This window comes from Leptodactylus fuscus, chromosome 10 (genome assembly GCF_031893055.1).
Source record: "Leptodactylus fuscus isolate aLepFus1 chromosome 10, aLepFus1.hap2, whole genome shotgun sequence".
NCBI classification, from domain to species: domain Eukaryota; kingdom Metazoa; phylum Chordata; class Amphibia; order Anura; family Leptodactylidae; genus Leptodactylus; species Leptodactylus fuscus.
In genome coordinates, this window is record NC_134274.1 from 21,252,885 (window position 1) to 21,275,894 (window position 23,010).

General features: G+C 42.5%; 1 protein-coding gene and 1 long non-coding RNA gene across 2 annotated transcripts in view; both read left to right on the forward strand.

The window, feature by feature from the left end:
- The window catches only part of LOC142219131 (scavenger receptor cysteine-rich domain-containing protein DMBT1-like), a 116,644-nt gene extending 102,493 nt beyond the window's left edge, over window positions 1-14,151 (forward strand). The window contains exons 6-8 of the mRNA XM_075288097.1: window positions 12,328-12,333; window positions 12,491-12,808; window positions 14,009-14,151. Coding sequence (XP_075144198.1) covers window positions 12,328-12,333; window positions 12,491-12,808; window positions 14,009-14,151 — 467 coding nt within the window. The remainder of the gene's footprint in view (window positions 1-12,327; window positions 12,334-12,490; window positions 12,809-14,008) is intronic.
- Window positions 14,152-20,903: 6,752 nt separating this feature from the next.
- Window positions 20,904-22,780, forward strand: LOC142182750 (uncharacterized). Its single transcript, XR_012711748.1, has 3 exons — window positions 20,904-21,018; window positions 22,068-22,243; window positions 22,728-22,780. It is a non-coding gene; the product is annotated as an uncharacterized LOC142182750 (long non-coding RNA).
- The last annotated feature ends 230 nt before the right edge of the window (window positions 22,781-23,010 follow it).

A 23,010-nucleotide genomic window follows, 5' to 3' on the forward strand; every position in this document is an offset into this window, starting at 1 on the left:
CGTGTCCCACTGCTTAAGCCAGTACATGTCCGGGCCCGTCTGAAGTTTGCTAGAGAGCATTTGGATGAACCAAAAGAGTATTGGAAGAATGTCATATGGTCAGATAAAACCAAAGTAGAACTGTTTGGTAGAAATACAACTTGTCGTGAATGGAGGAGAAAGTATGCGGATTTCCCTCCCAAGCACACCATAACTACTGTGGCAACATAGGGGTGGCAACATCATGCTTTGGGGCTGTTTCTTTGCAAAGGGGCCAGGACGACTAATCCTGGTACATGAAAGAATGAATGGGGCCATGTGTCATTAGGTTGTGAGTGCAAACCTCCTTCCATCAGCAAGGGCACTGAAGATGAAACATGGCTGAGTCTTTCAACATAACAATGATCTGAAACACACCACCGGGGCAACGAAGGAGTGGCTTTGTAAGAAGCATTTTTAAGGTCCTGGAGTGGCCTAGCCAGTCTCCAGATCTCAACTCTATAGAAAACCTTTGGAAGGAGTTGAAAGTCCATGTTGCCAAGCGACAGCCCCAAAACATCACTGCTCTAGAGGAGATCTGCATGGAGGAATGGGCCAACATACCAACAACAGTGTGTGCCAACCTTGTGAAGACTTACAGAAAACGTTTGACCTCTGTCATTGCCAACAAAGGATATATAACAAAGTATTGAGATGAAATTTTGTCATTGACCAAATACTTATTTTCCACCATAATTTGCAAATAAATTCTTTCCAAATCAGACAATGTGATTTTCTGGATTTGTTTTCTCATTTTGTCTCTCATAGTTGAGGTCTACCTGTGATGTCAATTACAGGCCAAACTCATGTTTTTAAGTGGTGGAACTTGTACAATTGATGGCTGACTAAATACTTTTTCCCCACTGTATGTCCTTCTCATTTACCCCTTTGTCTTAGTAATAATATGGCATTTATATAGTCTGAACAAACAGTTTTCCTTCTCTTTCCTCTCTATCTTCATGTATCTAGGACCTGTAACTACCACTAGTAAGTATAAGACATTCTATGTCCGTCTCATTTACCCCTTTGTCTTAGTAATAAGTTATATATATAGTCTGCTGTATAACAACTTTAAGCTTACAATATTGAAAATAAAAAACACTTTTTTCCCATCTTGATGGATTTAGCTCTTACTACTACAGGTGAGTATTATAGTAGTAGGTATATATATATATATATATCTATCATCTTACCTGAGTAATAATATGGCAAATTATATCCTACTATTATAACCTACTACTTTTCGGTTTCTGTTGGGGGTTCAGGTATTTTTAACTGCAGGAATAACACAGACTACAATGTAAAAAAAAAAAAAAAAAATACCAACACCATGACAGATCTCATTGTACTGTAAGTCCATAGGATCCTTCAGGAATACCTAAGCCTGTGCCAGAATTGGATTTTTTGCCCTTGTTCCCGACCCAAGTCACATGATTGTAACCAGTGTTCTGACCTTCACGTTGCTCACTCTCTCCTTCATCCTACAAGCTTTTTTGGAAAATCTGGAAAAAACGCCCAAATCGAATTTTGCAAAACTGGGCCTACTGCACAACTCCCTATACACAATATAGAGCAGTTCAGCTAAAAAATGGTTTCCCATAACCGGAGAGAACCATATACATGTCGGCTGCCCTTATATACACATTTTAGGATACCAGGAATTAACCCCACACATCCCGAAAACTGGAGCGACTCAATGGAGTAGAGACACCCAATACTCCCAACTCCAAAAGCCAGACCTTTCACCAAGGTTTTAGTAATACCCTCCAAAAGGAACAGAGGTTTTCTCAGCTGCATCTAGATCATATATGGCAGGAACCTGGGAGAAATGTATACTCCTTCTACCACTTTGCCCCTGGTCCTGTCACAAGATGTATAATAAACCTGCACCATCTCAAGAACGGGGGATCCCTGACACTTTATTAGATACTAAGAATAGACAATTTGCTACACATACTCAAATTTTTCCATTGGAGACCCAAAATAAACTGAAGGTACCTGCTTAACTGTATTAGGAACATCCGTAGAAATGAATGGAGAAAGCTGCACATGGACAGTGAACGTTCAATCCTTAGTGGCCATGAAACGGATGTCTGGAGCCCTGATCTTCTCTGGCACAGAAGATAGTGCGTATAGAGATCCTCTGATCTCTATTAACAAAGGACAAAGTGGGAGGAGGTCGCTCAGATAGCTGAGTCTCATCATTATTACTGCCTATAGGACTGAGCAGTTCTAGCTATAAAAAAAATCAGGAGATCTCACTAGATAAAAGCTTAGTAAGGATTTTGACCTTTATGTAATATATGTATATATATTTAATTATATATGTAATTTATGTATATATTATGTAATACTTCATGCTGCTTATAAAACCATGGTCGTGTATGAAAGCTGAAACTCTCAGGCTACATACTTCAGCAGAAGGACTTTTATTGGTGATATAAAACAGGAGATATGGCTAGCAGACTTGGCGTTCCCCACTTTGGCAACTTCTAATTTACGGTACCTTGGGTGCAGAGGGTGCAACCAATTTACACTGTCTACCAAGTATTTGGACATCCATGTAAATGAAGATATCTGTGGTGTCACGCCCTCTGCTGTTAAATATCGTAGAGGAAACAGCATTGGCATTAGTCGCATGCAAGATGCCACGAAATGCAGAGTCGTCCGATTTTGAGAAAGGGGTAATTGTGGGGTACCACAGAAATGGTCGATCCTTAAGGGACAATCACCCAAAATCGACAGTGGCCTATGTGAGTATGAAGTGGAAGGTGAACTGTGACTGTCAGAAAGTGCCCCGAGTCATCAGATCCACGAAATTGCGAGATAGAGACAGTCGAGTGCTGGCCAGAGAAACCGCACCCAACCGATGGCTCACATACACCAGGAGTGTCACCAGGCATCCGAGAGTATTGTGTCACTCAAAATCATCCATAAGGAAGCATCTGCTGGGGTCTACCAACTATTCAATAGGAATAAATGTTGTTTTTCTAATCTACCACAGGTGTCCAAATACTTATTGGTAGACAGTGTACAACAAGGTGCACTCTCCGCAGGACCATGCACCTGCACTGATATATAATAATATTATATATATATTATATACATACATAAAATGTCTGGTTGAATTATTACCTGAATGGAGTAATAAATATGTCATTTATATAGTCTGGACAAACTATAACTATAGTTTTTCTTCTCTATCTTCATGTATCTAGGATCTACTACTACTACTCCTAGTACTTCTACTACTACTACTACTACTCCTACTACTACTAGTGCTGCTACTACTACTCCTACTACTACTACTAGTGCTGCTACTACTACTAGTGCTGCTACTACTACTCCTACTACTACTACTCCTACTACTCCTACTACTACTACTACTCCTACTACTACTAGTGCTGCTACTACTACTACTACTCCTACTACTACTACTAGTGCTGCTACTACTAATACTCCTACTTCTGCTACAACTACTATTAGTACTGCTACTACTACTAATCCTACTACTAGTACTGCTACTACTACTTCTACTAATCCTACTACTGCTACTACTACTAGTACTGCTACTACCTCTACTACTGCTAGTACTAGTACTCCTGCTACTACCACTGCCACTATCCCTACTACTACTAGTACTACTACTGCCACTATCCCTACTACTACTAGTACTACTACTATTACTCTTACTACTGATATTACTAGTACTGCTACTACCTCTACTACTGCTACTACTAGTACAGCTACTACTTATACTACTGCTACTACTGCTACTACTACTAGTACTGCTACTACTACCCCTACTACTGCTACTAGTACTGCCACTACCTCTACTACTGCTACTACTAGTACAGCTACTACTTATACTACTGCTACTACTGCTACTACTACTAGTACTGCTACTACTACCCCTACTACTGCTACTACTACTAGTACTGCCACTACCTCTACTACTGCTACTACTAGTACTCCTCCTACTGCTACTACTAGTACTGCTACTACCCCTACTACTGCTACAACTAGTACAGCTACTACCCCTACTACTGCTACTACTACTAGTACTGCTACTACCTCTACTACTGCTACTACTAGTACTGCTACTACCCCTACTACTACTATGATTAGTACTGCTACTACCCCTACTACTGCTACTACTAGTACTTCTACTACCTCTACTACTGCTATTACTAGTACTGCTACTACCCCTCCTACTGCTACTACTAGTACTTCTATTACCTCTACTACTGCCACTAGTACTGCTACTACTAGTAGTACTTCTACTACCCCTACTACTGCTACTACTAGTACTGATACAACCCCTACTACTGGTACTACCCCTACTACTGCTACTACTAGTACAGCTACTACATCTACTACTGCTACTACTAGTACTGCTACTACCCCTACTACTAGTACTGCTACTACCTCTACTATTGGTACTACCCCTACTACTGCTACTACTAGTACAGCTACTACCTCTACTACTGCTACTACCCCTACCACTTCTACTACTAGTACTGCTACTACCTCTACTACTGCTACTACTAGTACTGCTACTACCCTTACTACTGCTATTACTAGTACTGCTACTACCCCTCCTACTGCTACTACTACTAGTACTGCTACTACCCCTACTACTGCTACTACCTCTAATACTGCTACTACTAGTACTGCTACTACTCTTACTACTGCTATTATTAGTACTGCTACTACCCCTACGACTAGTACTGTTACTACTGCTATTACTAGTACTGCTTCTACCACCCCTACTGCTACTACTAGTACTGCTACTACCTCTACTACCCATACTACTGCTACAACTAGTACTGCTACTACCTCTACTACTGCTACTACTAGTACTGCTACTACCTCTAATACTGCTACTACTACTAGTACTGCAACTACTGCTACGACTAGTACTGCTACTACCTCTACTACTGCTACTACTAGTACTGCTACTACTATGACTAGTATTGCTACTACCCCTCCTACTGCTACTACTAGTACTGCTATTACTTCTACTACTGCAACTACTACTGCCACTGCTACTACCCCTACTACTTCTACTACCCCTACTACTGCTACTATTAGTACTTCTACTACCTCTACTACTCCTACTACTAGCGCTGCTACTACCCCTACTACTACCTCTACTACTACTCCTACTACTACCTCTACTACTACTCCTACTACTGCTACTACTACCACCCCTACTACTACTAGTATCTCTACTACTAGTACTGCTACTACCCCTACTACTGCTACTAATTGTACTACTACTACCTCTACTACTGCTACTACTAGTACTGCTACTACCCCTACTACATCTACTACCCCTACTACTACTACTGCCTCTACTATAGCTACAACTAGTACTGCTTCTACCCCTACTACTGCTACTACTGGTACTGCAACTACTCCTACTACTGCTACTATTAATACTGCTACTACCCCTACTATTGCTACTACTAGTACAGCTACCACAACTACTACTGCTACTACCCCTACTACTGCTACTAATTGTACTACTACTACCTCTACTACTGCTACTACTAGTACTGCTACTACTAGTACTGCTACTACCCCTACTACTGCTACTACTGGTAAGTATAACACATTCCTTGTCTTTCTGATTTACCCCTTTGTATTAGTAATAATAACCTGTATGGGACAGGTTGTCTCTGTTGAAGCTTAGTCAGAACATGGCTACCTATTGTAATAATACAATAAATAGCAGCTGGATAACAAAATAATCCATCCCCCTTGGTTTATTCCTTGAGAACCTTCTGAGGCCTTTACCTTAGGTTGCCTTATGGAAGATGTGCCCCTGTTTAGCATTTTAATACCATATGTACAGGGGCGGATCCAGGGCCGGGCGAGCTGGGCAACCGCCTGGGGCCCCACGCCCAGCGGGGCCCCGCTCTGTGGCCCGGACCTAACAAAATGGTCCCGTCGGCATGTCCCGATGAGCTGAATACATAGGCGTTTAAAGCAGGAGCTGTCACAGTTCAGCTCCTGCTTTATCGCTGCGCCTACAATATGTGTATGAGTGAGACTGCAGAGAGAGCGGCGGGGGAGCGAGGGAAGGTTAGTGTGTTTTTTTTTTGTGTTAAACTTTAAGATGGAACATAATGTAGGGGGCCCATGAAACTGGGGGCAGATCGGCATGACACTGGGGCAGATGAAGGGGGGGAGAATGGCATGAAACTGGGGGAGATGAAGGGGGGGAGAACGGCATGACACTGGGGCAGATGAAGGGGGGGAAGATCGGCATGACACTGGGGCAGATGAGGGGGGGGAGAACGGCATGACACTGGGGCAGATGAAGGGGGGGAGAATGGCATGAAACTGGGGGAGATGAAGGGGGGGAGAACGGCATGACACTGGGGCAGATGAAGGGGGGGAAGATCGGCATGACACTGGGGCAGATGAGGGGGGGAGAACGGCATGATACTGGGTCAGATGAAGGGGGGGGAGAACGGCATGACACTGTGGCAGATGAAGGGGGAGAACGGCATGACACTGGGGCAGATGAAGGGGGAGAGAATGGCATGACACTGGGGCAGATGAAGGGGGGAGAACGGTATGACACTGAAGCAGATGAAGGGGGGAGAACGGCATGACACTGGAGCAGAGACGGGGGGACATGAAACTGTGGGCAGATGAAGGGGGGGGAACGGTATGACACTGGGGCAGATGAAGGGGGGGAGAACGGCATGACATTGGGTCAGAGACGGGGGGACATGAAACTGTGGGCAGATGAAGGGGGAGGGAACGGCATGAAACTGGGCAGAAACGGGGGGACATGAAACTGGGGACAGAGATGGAGGGGGGACATGAAACTAGGGGCAGATGAATGGTGTATATGAAACTGGGGGAGAGATGGAGGGGGGACATATAATTTATGGGTGACTGTAGGAGAATGGGAAGCACATGAAAAATGAATGAGAATGGGCGGAGTCAACATAAAAGTGGGCCACAGCGCGCCGCACATTTTCTCCCGCTTTCTAATCTTCAAAAGTTGGGAGGTATGGGTTACAAGCGCGAGGCTTGGTGGGCGGGTTTTCATATGCAAAGCCAGCAGCGAGATGACATTGCTTCTATGCGCTGGCTTTGCGTGCGCATTCCCAATGCAGCTAATAGTACACAAATAAGGTCAGTTTTATAAGTTGGTCAAGCACAGCTAACTAGTTAAAAAAAAACGCCTCAAAAATGCATTTTATGGGCTAATGTTTTCAAAAAAATGTATTCCATACACCCCAGACACCCCGGTAAGTAGGGTCCCGCCAAAGTCAATTGCCCAGGGCCCCGCAAAGCCTGGATCCGCCACTGCACATGTAATTATTATATACTCCAAAGACATATTGATAGGGAATATAAGTTGTGAGTCGCATATGAAATAGTGACATACAGTCCTATGAAAAAGTTTGGGCACCCCTATTAATCTTAATCATTTTTAGTTCTAAATATTTTGGTGTTTGCAGCAGCCATTCCAGTTTGATATATCTAATAACTGATGGACACAGTAATATTTCAGGATTGAAATGAGGTTTATTGTACTAACAGAAAATGCGCAATATGCATTAAACCAAAATTTGACCGGTGCAAAAATATGGGCACCTCAACAGAAAAGTGACATTAATATTTAGTACATCCTCCTTTTGCAAAGATAACAGCCTCTAGTCGCTTCCTGTAGCTTTTAATCAGTTCCTGGATCCTGGATAAAGGTATTTTGGACAAACAATTCAAGTTCAGTTAAGTTAGATGGTCGCCGAGCATGGACAGCCCGCTTCAAATCATCCCACAGATGTTCAATGATATTCAGGTCTGGGGACTGGGATGGCCATTCCAGAACATTGTAATTGTTCCTCTGCATGAATGCCTGAGGATTTGGAGCGGTGTTTTGGATCATTGTCTTGCTGAAATATCCATCCCCGGCGTAACTTCAACTTCGTCACTGATTCTTGAACATTATTCTCAAGAATCTGCTGATACTGAGTGGAATCCATGCGACCCTCAACTTTAACAAGATTCCCGATGCCGGCATTGGCCACACAGCCCCAAAGCATGATGGAACCTCCACCAAATTTTACAGTGGGTAGCATGTGTTTTTCTTGGAATGCTGTTTCTTTTTGGACGCCATGCATAATGCCTTTTTTTATAACCAAACAACTCAATTTTTGTTTCCAAAATGAAGCTGCCTTGTCCAAATGTGCTTTTTCATACCTCAGGCAACTCTATTTGTGGCGTACGTGCAGAAACGGCTTCTTTCTCATCACTCTCCCATACAGCTTCTATTTGTGCAAAGTGCGCTGTATAGTTGACCGATGCACAGTGACACCATCTGCAGCAAGATGATGCTGCAGCTCTTTGGAGGTGGTCTGTGGATTGTCCTTGACTGTTCTCACCATTCTTCTTCTCTGCCTTTCTGATATTTTTCTTGGCCTGCCACTTCTGGGCTTAACAAGAACTGTCCCTGTGGTCTTCCATTTCCTTACTATGTTCCTCACAGTGGAAACTGACAGGTTAAATCTCTGAGACAACGTTTTGTATCCTTCCCCTGAACAACTATGTTGAACAATCTTTGTTTTCAGATCATTTGAGAGCGGGCTGTCCATGTTCGGCGACCATCAAACTTAACTGAACTTGAATTGTTTTGTAGAAAGAAATGGTCCAAAATCCCTTCATCCAGGATCCAGGAACTGATTAAAAGCTACAGGAAGCAACTAGAGGCTGTTATCTTTGCAAAAGGAGGATGTACTAAATATTAATGTCACTTTTCTGTTGAGGTGCCCATATTTTTGCACCGGTCAAATTTTGGTTTAATGCATATTGCGCATTTTCTGTTAGTACAATAAACCTCATTTCAATCCTGAAATATTACTGTGTCCATCAGTTATTAGATATATCAAACTGAAATGGCTGTTGCAAACACCAAAATATTTAGAACTAAAAATGATTAAGATTAATAGGGGTGCCCAAACTTTTTCATAGGACTGTATAATATCTGTAAAGCGCTGCAGAATATGATGGCGCTATACAAGTAAGAGCAATATATAATAAATAATAATAATACATATATATAATGTCTGGCTGAATTGTCATCTGACTAGGGTAATAATTTGCATTTATATGTTCTGCACAAACAGTTTTCCTTCTCTTTCCTCTCTATCTTCCTGTATCTAGGACCTACTACTACTAGTAAGTATAACACATTCTATGTCCGTCTGATTTATCTCTTTGTCTTAGTAATAATAAGGTATTTGTATAGTCTTCTGTATTATAACAACTTTAAATTTACAAGATTGAAAATAAAAAAGTCCGTAGGATCCTTCAGGTCTCAGTCAAGCATATTAAAAATACTGTAGCTGCCATGACTCCATTACACCATCTGCTAATGTGAATAGATCCTGTCATAGCATCTCATAGGTTTGACCGTTGTATTGTCATCCCCATCAGACCCCGGTGATATAACTGCAGGGGGCTTCTTATAGCAGGAAGGGACTTGACAGTGGTCTCTGTGTTTGCCATCTATATAAGTCTATGAGACCCTTATGGTGGTGTTGTAAACTGACATATCTACTATAGTACACCGAATGATCAAATATTTCCAATATTGGACTCCAATAAAAATGTACAAATCCATTTTCTAAAACATTTCCCAAAGAAAAAATGCTGTTTAATTTCCCCCCATCTTTAATGTAAGATTCATCTAGCAGAAGATATCATAAAGTATTTATACAATGTACTAAGGGAGATTTACTAAGCTATGATTTCTAGAATAATGGCAGAATTTGCAATGAAGATAAATGGAATACCTAGCCTGTGCCAGAATTATTATATAGATTAGTTTTTTATACCTTCCTCAATGGATTTGTTGGCCCCGTTCCAACCCCGAGGTCACATGATTGTAACCAGAATTCTGTCCATTGGGTCGCTCAGTCTCCTTCAAGCCATCCTCATAGCACTGGTAATTACTAGAGATGAGCGAACAGTAAAATGTTTGAGGTTCGATATTCGTTTCGAGTAGCCCCTCAATATTCGACTACTCGAATTGAATATCGAATCCTATTATAGTCTATGGGGGGAAAATGCTCGTGGGCAACATTCTATCAAATTACACTTACCAAGTCCACGAGTGAGGGTCGGGCTGGATCCTCCGAGAAGTCTTCTCCGTACAGCGTCCCCTCGGCGTCTTCCGGCTCTGAATTCACTCTGCCAGGCATCGGGCCTGGGCAGAGCAGACTGTGCATGCCCGCACTACAAGCGGACATGCGCAGTTGGCTCTGCCCAGGCCCGATGCCTGGCAGAGTGAATGAAGAGCCGGAAGACGCCGCGGGGAAGCTGCACGGAGAAGACTTCTAAAGGTAGGAGAAGAACAAGCGTTGATTGGCCGACTGTATAGCATTCGGCCAATCAATGTTGGTTCTGCATTGAACTTTTACATTCGAACAGCGAGTGGTACTCGATCGAGTACGAGTATTTCCAATACCGTAGTATTCGATCGAATACCTACTCGATCGAGTACTACTCACTCATCTCTAGTAATTACCTATGAGATCAGAGGAGGAGGAAGGGGATGGAGCGACTGGGGGCAGAACGCTGGTTCCCATCAGGTGACCCAGGGTTGGAATTTGCTGTATTATATCACCTTTAAGTTTACAATATTGATAGTAAAAATCTTTTTTTTCCATTTTCTTTCCTCTGTATCTTTATGTAACTAGCATTTCCTACTACAGGTAAGTATTATATGTAGTGAATTATCATCTTACCCGAGTAATAATATTGCATATTTGTAATGTCTCTGCGCCACCCTCCACTTGCACGCTAAGGCGCAGGCGACGAGTTCAGTTTGATTCCTAGGTTAGTGTTTTTCGTCACACTGTGTGAATACTCTGTCTGTAATTGAATTTCCAACGCACCCATCTCCTGGCACCTTGTTCCCTATGACCATCAAATAGCTAATTCTAGCCTTGCCTGTGTTATTACATCCTGTCTTCCAATCAAGCCTAGGGGGGTCTTGGGCTTTCTATATACTGGAGATCAACGCTCACTGACTTGCTGGCTAGTGTAACTCTGTCCTTAGACTTTGTCCCTGCTAAGCATCTCTTCTTCTACTATTGTATTACTCATCTCTGACCTCTGACTTACCCTTTTGACTATTCTCTTGGATTTTGATTCTGTACTGTGTTGCTCGACTGTTACCGGACCCTTGGCTAGCTGACCTCCCTTTTGTGTTATTTGTCTTGTCTGCATTCTGTGTTGTCACCTATACAGCAAGGGTTTTGTTGACTAGTTGTCGCCTTGCTTAGCACAGGACCGGCAAGCAGGTAGAGAAAGCAGGGGGGATTCAGCTTAGGTCTCACCATCTGTAACAGTCTGGTTCTGAGTCTTAAGTTGCTACTACTTGGAAGGTGACTTACTTGCAAGGCTAGTAACATACTCAGGAGGAAGCCAGTGGTCGATAGACAAGATAAGTGTCAGTATTTGCAGCAGAGCAGGAGAGAGCCGCTAGATTACAGGCTGGGAGCACAATAATCTCGCAAGGCAGGAAGTGCAAGGCTAGGTTTATATAGGAAGTTCAATCAGAGAACAGGGTGGAGAAAACCAGAGAGGCGGGAACTGAAACTAGAAGTATGGGAACTAGGCTCAGATCAGCACAGGAGCTGTCCAGGAGGCTGAATAGTTCAGTTGAAAGAGCTGCAGTCTGGGACACTGAAGTCCCTGGGTTCAAGTCCTGGGTTCAAGTCCTGACACCGTCTTTTGTGCCCCTTCCCCTAGGGTTCACCAGCAGCTACTGGGGAATTGCTGCTGTATTAATTCCCAAACAGAATAGCTAGCCCAAATAACCTTCTATCATTGCTTCCCTCTGGATCAGCATGAATCCTATTCAGGTCTTGCAGCCAAGTTGGAGGGATTGGCAGGCCTGATAGCTGAGCTAGCTAACCAGGTTCAGATCCTTATTGAGGCTGCTGCATCATCCCCTGCAAGTTTTCTGTCTCTTCCTCTCTCTCTCCTGAAAAACCTACTTTTCCTCCCATCACTTCTGGAGAGGAACCCATGCAACTGGGAGCTGTGGATGCCAAGACACAACAAGAGCATCGTCTCAGGAATAACCTGTGCTTGTACTGTGGTTCTTCAGACCATGTCATCTGAGACTGCTCGATCAGACCCTGCACACCAGTGAAAAAACTTCAGTGCCTGAGTGGTAGTCAGAAGAACCACTCAGGTAACCAGGTATTTGGCGGAAATAAGATGATGTTATCTGTGTCTCTGTCCTCTGGGGACAGATCTGTTTCTGGACAGGCCCTAGTTGACTCTGGGTCTGCAGCAAACTTTGTTAAATATTCATTTATCTCAGCTTTAGGCATTGAGCTCCTGCCTCTCGATATTCCTCTGTCCGTTACTGGTGCGGGTTTTGCCCACTGGCCAGGGGTATTATTAATTCCCTTTTTCTTTTTCCTTCTAGTTCTACCAATGGCTTTGAGGCTGGTAAATGGTGGAAGTCGGTGTGATGGTCGTGTAGAAATACTCTATGATAGACAATGGGGAACTGTGTGTGATGACAATTGGAATATTATGGATGCAGAAGTTGTATGCCAGCAGTTAGGTTGTGGCAATGCCCTTGCATTTAACGGTAGTGCTGCTTTTGGCCCAGGACAAGGACCCATTATATTTGCTGATGTGCAATGTAATGGCAATGAACTTCACTTGTGGGACTGTCCACACAGCGGGTTTTTATCAAATAACTGTGATCACCGTGAAGATGTTGGAGTCGTCTGCTCAGGTACAGTCCGAGGAATAAAATTCTATTTTTCAAATAGTTTTACATTTTAATATATATATATATATATATATATATATATATATATATATATATATATATATTCAAGAACGGGGGAACCCTGACACTTTCTTGCATACTAAGAATAGATACTTTGCTACTCATACTCAAATCTTTCCATTCAATACTTTGGGAGCCCCAAAATAAGCATATCATAGGAGAGCTAGTCTATTATATTATGATGGGTATTCATTCTTCTTTACAAAGTATAGCTTATAATGTACCAAACTGTAATATCTAACTTTATTATTCTAATTTTACAGGCAAACTGCACACTAGTGGTAAGTATATATGTTTAAAATAAATAAATAAATAAATATATATATATATATATATATATATATATATTTGGATATTATTGGCTGGTGCTTATAGATAGACCCGACAGAAGGGAATCTACTAACGGGTAAATTTACAATATACTGAACAGTATGTATCCATATATAGATTTATACAGAATATTCAGCTTTTGGGCTAGTTCACACGGGCAAAGAGGGGGCGGATTATGGCGCTGAATCCACGTCATAATCCGCCCCCTCACAATGGAGGTCTATGTAGACCGCCAGGCTACTTTTTTCCGTGAGCAGTATGTTGCTGCTCAAGGAAAAAGAATCAACATTTCCTTTCTTCAGGTGGACTCCGTGGCTGATTCAGCCGTGGCATCCGCCTTGCGATACCTCCCTCCGGAGTAGGCCCATTCATTTGAGCCTACTCTGTGTTGTGTCATGTTCTTGTTACACCTCCTAGAAATGTATTACAAAAAAAACATTATTGTTTCTCAGATCCCAGAGTATAATTGAAGCCCAGGGAAGGTCTATAAAAATAGTAACACTCCTACTCACATATCCTTGGCTCTGCCACAGCATTCAGTCTTTTTTCCCAGGTGTCCCCTACATTTTCTGGCCTCCACTAGGACATCATTGGCCCTGGGCTGTCCATGGGCCTCAGCAGTCTTGTGGGGGCGTCCATGTTACGATGGCAAGAACGTCTACATGTTCAGTAAAAGTTATATTTGCCTTTGTTTTACATATCGCCTTGGTGGGCACTTCATATGTTAACCTAAATATCAATGCAATATGAAACATTTTTATTTAATTTATAAATTTGGCTAAAATAACACCTTTTAATATTTTCTCTCTGCAGTTAAATGTGGGGGAATCTTGACAAATTTATATGGCGAAATTTCTTTGACTTCCAATATTTCCTCCCAGTCCGATTCCTGCACTTGGTACATTAGTGTTACAAACAGTTACAGGATTCATCTCAACTTCAGATCATTTATGTGAGTATGAGACAGAAATACTGGATCTTATATTTATATTATAACATAATATTTGTTCCAAAACAAGACATTTTCTCTCTTGACATATACACTCACCGGCCACTTTATTAGGTACACCTGTCCAACTGCTCGTTAACACTTAATTTCTAATGAGCCAATCACATGGCGGCAACTCAGTGCATTTAGGCATGTAGACATGGTCAAGACAATCTCCTGCAGTTCAAACCGAGCATCAGTATGGGGAAGAAAGGTGATTTGAGTGCCTTTGAACGTGGCATGGTTGTTGGTGCCAGAAGGGCTGGTCTGAGTATTTCAGAAACTGCTGATCTACTGGGATTTTCACGCACAACCATCTCTAGGGTTTACAGAGAATGGTCCGAAAAAGAAAAAACATCCAGTGAGCGGCAGTTCTGTGGGCGGAAATGCGTTGTTGATGCCAGAGGTCAGAGGAGAATGGCCAGACTGGTTCCAGCTGATAGAAAGGCAACAGTGACTCAAATAGCCACCCGTTACAACCAAGGTAGCCAGAAGAGCATCTCTGAACGCACAGTACGTCCAACTTTGAGGCAGATGGGCTACAGCAGCAGAAGACCACACCGGGTGCCACTCCTTTCAGCTAAGAACAGGAAACTGAGGCTACAATTTGCACAAGCTCATCGAAATTGGACAATTGAAGATTGGAAAAACGTTGCCTGGTCTGATGAGTCTCGATTTCTGCTGCGACATTCGGATGGTAGGGTCAGAATTTGGCGTCAACAACACGAAAGCATGGATCCATCCTGCCTTGTATCAACGGTTCAGGCTGGTGGTGGTGGTGTCATGGTGTGGGGAATATTTTCTTGGCACTCTTTGGGCCCCTTGGTACCAATTGAGCATCGTTGCAACGCCAAAGCCTACCTGAGTATTGTTGCTGACCATGTCCATCCCTTTATGACCACAATGTACCCAACATCTGATGGCTACTTTCAGCAGGATAATGCGCCATGTCATAAAGCTGGAATCATCTCAGACTGGTTTCTTGAACATGACAATGAGTTCACTGTACTCCAATGGCCTCCACAGTCACCAGATCTCAATCCAATAGAGGAGCATCTTTGGGATGTGGTGGAACGGGAGATTCGCATCATGGATGTGCAGCCGACAAATCTGCGGCAACTGTGTGATGCCATCATGTCAATATGAGACAAACAAACTAAAGAAAAAAATTTTTTTTGGTTGGTGCACCCCCAATAGTTCAAGGAGCAAACAAAATATATAAAAGTGCACTAAAACTCAACTTTTATTAATGTATTTTAAAAGTTCAGAACGGCATAATAAACTACCGTCCATATAAAGGGGATATTGAAACAACAGTAGAGTAGGGTAATATTCTAATGGCTGTATTAGATACTGTGTCAACCTACAGATGCAGCTCAGTCTTTTAGTCAATTCCCTTCAATACAATTCCCACCCTCCATGCATGAGACAGCAGGACTAGTACCAGAACCTAGGGGGCACTAAAATCTCCTCTATTGTCAATAAGAGATTAAGAACAATAAGCCCACCCTAATTCCAATGTTTGCTAGTACTTATGTTTGCTAGTATTTATCTAGCTAGGGAAGACCACAAGCATACATCTGGTAATTAGCAAGTTACACACAGCCAAAGTATCTATAGGGTTAAATTTCCCCCAATGCTTTAACCTACTCCACACACAAACACACGACTCAAATGGTATACATATAACTAGTAATGCAGCCTAACGGTCCGTTTCCCCGACCAAAGTCAGTTCATCAGAGGCTTTTTTATGCACATTGATAGTGCTAATGATATTTGTATAGCATTGAATTATAGCGTGTAGCCGCTTGTCGGCTGTGATGTATAGCCGCATTGGCGGCTGGTAATGCTTGTTACTTATACCAAACAAGCCCCACCCCTCTTGGTGATGTCAGAGTGGGCGTGCCCAATCAGATGACTCGCACCATACTATGTCACCTCTCCTATTGGTGCCCTGAGCTCCGGCTCAATGCCGCCACTCAAAATCACACCCAACAGGGTATAACAAAAACCCACCCCATATGGGGGCGTAAACTAACAACGCACAAGCGTCATAGTAACCCCAGATATAATATCGCGGACCACCTCAAAGAAGGTACAAATCCACACAGATAACCAAAAGCACCCAGTCCGTTACCAGAGTAGAACCAATGGTGGAAGAAAACAAATAAAATACACCAAAATAAGGTATATAGGTAGAATAAAACTAATATAGAAAGGGGACCATTATGTTTGCATACACATCTATCTGAACCAGATGAATACATACATAGGTAGGTATATAAAAGATAGAAATAAATACCAATTCCAAGCATGCCTAATCCATATAGGTAAGTACGCACATGATGAAAAACAAATGGATGACTATTAATGTTAAAGGAGAGTACAAACACACTTGCACCAATCACTGACCAGGGAATCAGAATGCATACTATTCAAAGGAAGCTACTGTATGAAATCACTTCATTAAGCCCCCTAGGCTGCACCGTATCCAAGAGGAAGGTCCAACGGGCTTCTCTCTGTAGGACCTTTCGATCAAAGTCCCCCCCTCTCACAGATCTTGTGACCACTTCAATTCCTTGAAATTTGAGGTTAGAGACATCCCCCTCATGATATTCCCAGAGGTGTCTTGAAATTGGTGTAGGCTCTTTACGTAAGGTATCATTGATATGTTCCCTTATCCTCCTGCGGAACTCCCTTGTGGTTTTCCCCACATACTGGAGTCCGCAGGAGCAAGTAGCCAAATATACAACCCCAGTGGTCTTACAGTTAATGAATTGGCGAATGCAGAAATCCCTGCCAGTATTGGTGCACTTAAATTTACCTCCCCTCAAGATATGTTCACAGGCTCTACATGAACCACAAGGAAATGTACCCCTCGTTGTCCGGGCAATCTGGTCCAGCCACGTAGACTTCGTTCTCATGGGACTCAAGTGGCTATGGACCAATTTATCTCGTAAATTGGGACCCCTCCTAAATGTTATATTAGGACGCGGCCCAACCAACTCTCCAAGAAGCGGATCGGTACTCAAAATGCCCCAGGCGTCACTCAGAATCTTTTTAACACTCTCTGCCGCCTGGTCATACGTTGCTATAATCCGCGTTTGTGTACATTTCTCCGTTACATAGTTTGATACCCGGGGATTCAGTAATGATGTACGGTCCACCGTGAAAGCATGATGGTAAGCTTTCTTCAAGACCCCATCAGGGTATCCACGTCTCCTAAACCTACCCTGTAGGTCCCTCGCCATCACCCTGAAATCGGAGATTTCCGAACAGTTTCTGCGTAGCCTAAGGTATTGACCTTTCGGGATACCAGCACGAAGCGGTGCCGGGTGACAACTATCCCACAGGAGCAATGAGTTCGTAGAAGTTGGTTTCCTGTGAACGGTCGTGCGTAATTGACCAGACTGTCCCTTACTAATGGTCAAGTCCAAGAAAATGATTTTATCAGCACTAATCTCGGACGTAAAGAATAGGCCTAGATCATTTTTATTCAACGCCCGGACCATGGAGAGAAATTCCTCCTCTGGTCCGTCCCAAAGAATCAAAATATCATCGATGAAACGGACCCAGAGGAGAATATAGTTGGTCCATCTCACCATGGTCTCAGAGAATACGACCTCCCTCTCCCACCAGCCCAGGTAGAGATTTGCAAAGCTGGGGGCACAAGGGCTCCCCATCGCAACTCCCCTGAGCTGGTGGAAGAGGTCCCCATCAAATGCGAAACAATTTCGCTCCAACACAAATCGGAGCAAGTCCATCACAAAGGAGTTGTGTTCCAACATATAATTACCCCTAGTGGCCAAAAAGCTCTCTACCGCTACATATCCCTTGGTATGGGGAATAGAGCCATATAAGGACTCCACGTCCAAACTGGCCAGCCTGACGTCAGGGGACACCTGGATGCCCTCCAGACGACGGAGGACATCCATGGTGTCCCTAACGTATGATGGAAGGCTGACCACAAAGGGACGTAAGATATCATCCACGTAGAGGCTTGCTCCCTGTGTCACTGAGCCGATACCAGCCACTATGGGGCGTCCCTTTAGGGGACTCAGCCCCTTGTGAATTTTAGGCAACGCGTAGAATGTTGCCTGTATTGGAAAATTTGGTAACATGAAGTCATACTCAGATTTATTAATAAGGCGATTAGCCAGGCCCCTATCCAGGATAAGTTTTAATTCATCCCGAAAACCTGCCACTCTCTCAAATCTGATCTTTTCATATCCAATAGAATCAGACAATATGGACCGACACATGTCAACGTATTGTGACCTATCCAGGATTACAAGGTTACCGCCTTTGTCAGAAGGCTTGATAATTATATCTGGGCACTCCTCCAAATTTCGTAGAGCTCTTTTTTCGGACTGTGTTAAATTCATCCCAAGGGTATTCATATGGCCTCCTGCCCTTAATTTATTGATCTGTTCAGTGACCACCCTTAGGAAAATGTCAGCAGCCCCCTCGTCACTCATTGGAGGACTTTTTTTGGATGGTGGACGTCTCTGGGTGAATGGTCCCTCCCCCAAAGGTCTCTGTCCTTCCTCCAATAAATCCCCCAAAATATTAAGTGACACCAAGTCTTCCTCAGTAACCCCCAATTCCTCACACTTGCGTTTATCTGATAGTTTGAAAAATTGTTTCCATTTCAGTTTACGCACAAATAGGTTAATGTCCTTAACCCAAGTGAATGGGTCAAAATTAGGAGTGGGCACAAATGTCAACCCCTTCTTCAACACCCTGATTTCATCTGTTGTAAGTGTTTTACTAGAAAGGTTGATTATCTGCATTTCATCACTCCCTGTAACCACTCCCACACCATCAACAACTATTTGCGGTTTCTCAGCAAGTAATCTGAAATCGGGGGGCCTTGGGCCAAAAAATTGCTCCTAGTGGCTGTACCCCTGCCTCGTCTATTCCTTGAACGGTCACGTTGGTTCCTATTAGGAGATCTAATACCAGTGTCAGTTCTGGATGTGGTGGAAATGTCAGTTTTCTCGCTCCTATTGCCCCTCCTCCGACTATCTGAATCAGATCCCTCACAATCTGAGGATGAAATTTCAGTGTCAGGTTGTTTGTTGACAATATCCCCTTTATATGGACGGTAGTTTATTATGCCGTTCTGAACTTTTAAAATACATTAATAAAAGTTGAGTTTTAGTGCACTTTTATATATTTTGTTTGCATCATGTCAATATGGACCAAAATCTCTGAGGAATGCTTCCAGCACCTTGTTGAATCTCCACAGTCACCAGATCTCAATCCAATAGAGCATCTTTGGAATGTGGTGGAACGGGAGATTCACATCATGGATGTGCAGCCGACAAATCTGCGGCAACTGTGTGATGCCATCATGTCAATATGGACCAAAATCTCTGAGGAATGCTTCCAGCACCTTGTTGAATCTATGCCACGAAGAATTGAGGCAGTTCTGAAGGCAAAAGGGGGTCCAACTCGTTACTAGCATGGTGTACCTAATAAAGTGGCCGGTGAGTGTAGAGGTGTAAGTAAATTCAGATTAATCTGGGTTTGGCAGATTGGATCAGCACTGCTTGAGCTGGTCCTGGCCCCAATGTTGAATGGAAGGAAGACTACCAATGTGTGGTCACTTTTAGGTGAAATCAAGAAGAGCTACTGTAGTCAGATAAAAACCATTGTTCCCATTGTAATATTACTGTATCCTACTATGGATCCCTTGTAGTATTAAGGAAAATCCAAGATTGTTGAAGGCTGGCATATGGTCCATTATAATGAAAACTAGAAAAATCATCTTACTTAGCCCGTAAAAAAGACAGTAGAGAGGAAAGGATTCTTTACAGTAGTGACTATACTATGGAATACCCTAATGGTAGATACAATGTCAACATTAAAAAGGGGCTCAATGCTTATTGAGTAGTAACTTCAGAACATCTTGGGCTCTGATGAACTGTAAGGGATTCAATCATTTGTATTCCATTTTTTTAAAGACCATATTAAGAAAGGCTATATATATATATTTTTTTTTTTATGTAGATTGTGAGCCCCACATAGAGCTCACAATGTACATTTTTCCCTATCAGTATGTCTTTGGAATATGGCATGGAAATCCATGCAGACACGGGGAGAACATACAAACTCCTTGTAGATGTTTTTGGGGGGTTTTTTTGCCTTTCTTCTTCTTCTTCTTCTTCATGTTTTTAACCCCTTTTGTTTCTTGGGCTTTGTAGATCTCCAGGAAGACATCTTGTGATTTGTGGCTTCATTAATTCCTTGATCATTTTTAATATTAGCTATTTTTAAAGGGGTTTCCCTGGACTTTAATGCTGAAGGCCTATCCTCAAGATAAATCTATATGAGATTGATGGGGGTTCATCCCTCAGTACCCTAATAACCTGCTGAGGCTGTGACTTGTGTATCTTATCCTTCCACCACATCTGCAATGTCACGTCTTTCATTTACACGTCCTTTCAGCAGTTTAGTCCCCTTAAAGATAATAACAATCTACGAGTAGCCTAAGATGAAGATGGCTTATCAATATTAAGATCTAAGAAACCCCTTTAGACCAGGTGACTACTGCATTGAAAAGTTAATACCGATTTTTTTTTTCTGACATTGCATTTCTGAATTTCCATGACTAGAATGAAGACTTCCCAGGCTTGCTCTTCATCGTCTGTGAAAGTTTATGATGGAACTCCCCGTGGATCAGCTTTACTTGGAGATCTGTGCAAGACAAGTACAAGAGATTTCACCTCCTCATTAAACAGTATCAGCATTGTCTTCTCTCAGGCTAATAGAGAAGCCGGCTTGGAGTTTTTTGCAACATACTATTCTACTATGGCCAACAACCAAAATGGTAACGTATTCCATAAGTAGAAGTAGTATTAGATATTTGGTGGTTAGGAAATACAGTATACAGTGGGATATTTATACCTGAGATTACAACCTCATATGTAGCTAATCCATGTACTTGAAATGATCAGAGTCCCTGTAACTTTTGAGTTGCAGCAGCAACCAGTGAACCAGTTTTTCAAAAAATTTCTGATTCGGCCAAACTCAAAACTTTTGGAGTTCACCAGTGACAAACTACTTTTATTGGACCCCAGAGTAGGGTGGCCCAATGGCTCAGTGGTCAGTATTGTTGCAGCGCTGGGTTCAAAACTTACCAAGGGCAACATCTGCATGGAGTTTGTATGTTCTCCCTGGTGGTGGTATGGGTTTCCTTCAGGTACTTTCCAACTTTCCTGGCACATTGAGTCTCTAGTGTGAGAAAAGCGAATCCCAAATGTTTGTCATTGAGTATAAAAAGTGAAGACATGGGGAGGCGAGTAAACTTAAACAGTTTTACTCTCCTGGATTTCATCCCAGTTGTCCCTCAGCAGCCTCTTGAATCATATCAGGACTGCTGAGGCCCAATCATGTTGACACATTGTTGACCTCATTTAGAAGGGTGAAAGAGTCTAAGGCCTCTGTATTTTCTACTTTTGGAGTCTGAAGTAGTTTCATTTCAGACCAAACAAGTTGACACCAAGCAGATGGGTAAACTCACTAACAGGAATTTCAGCAGAACGAATCTCGTGAGGTTCACTCCTCTCTACAAATATGTAGAAACTACTGATCAGGAAATAGAGGAGTGGACGGAATGAAACAAACCTTTTCCAGATGATGCAACTAAAACCAGCATTGAAAACTGATCTGTGTTATGGGTCATGTCATTGTTCTCTTCTGGCTTTCAGCCTTTTGCAAGGGATACCTGTAGATGTGTTGTAGCAGAAACCACCAGGTTTCCGCAGAGGAGCACTCAGCACATCTGTACATGGTCTTGGCCTTACAGTAACTAGTTTATAGTATTGAAATGTATCAGGATGAAAGCTTCATTATATTTGTTTAAATTTCTCTTTATAGTCAATCTGTCATGCTATTCTGACTACATGAAAGCTCGAGTCTCGCGTATCTATCTTCAGTCATTGGGATATTCTTCAGATAGTGTAGCTTTGAATGATCCTCAGTGTCGTCCTCAAGTTACATCGGATTGGTTGGAGTTTTATATACCTTATGATGGATGTCTGACAGTGAAACAGGTAGGAAAGTCTATCTATCTATCTATCTATCTATCTATCTATCTATCTATCTATCTATCAATCCATCTACTATCCATCTATCTATCCATCTACTATCCATCTATCTATCTATCTATCTATCCATCTACTATCCATCTACTATCTATCTATCTATCTATCTATCTATCTATCTATCTATCTATCCAGCCATCCATTCATCTACTATCTATCCATCCATCTACTATCTATCCATCTATCCATCCATCTACTATCTATCTATCCATCTATCCATCCATCCATCCATCCATCCATCTATCCATGTACTATCTATCTATCTATCTATCTATCTATCTATCTATCTATCTATCTATCCGTCTGTCCGTCCGTCCGTCCGTCCATCCATCCATCCATCCATCCATCCATCCATCCATCCATCCATCCATCCATCCATCTTTATCCTCTTCAATGTAATTGCATTTTTCACATTTTGTTTTGTCTTTTATAGGTTCACAACGACACAATAACTTATACAAACACCTTGGTCACAGAGTCAGACAACACATATGTCATTTCTAAGAAAAAAATACGTCTAAGTTTTGAATGCCGGCTCTACCGAGAAACTGTAGTGGAAGGCATGTACTCCGCAGATGACTTCATAAACATCACAATGATCCAATATGGCCTCTATTTTGCCAACCTGACATTCTTCCCGTCCTCTACATATACACTGCCAGTGACTGAATATCCATACTATGTGGAGCTCTACCAGAATTTATACCTTCAAGCCA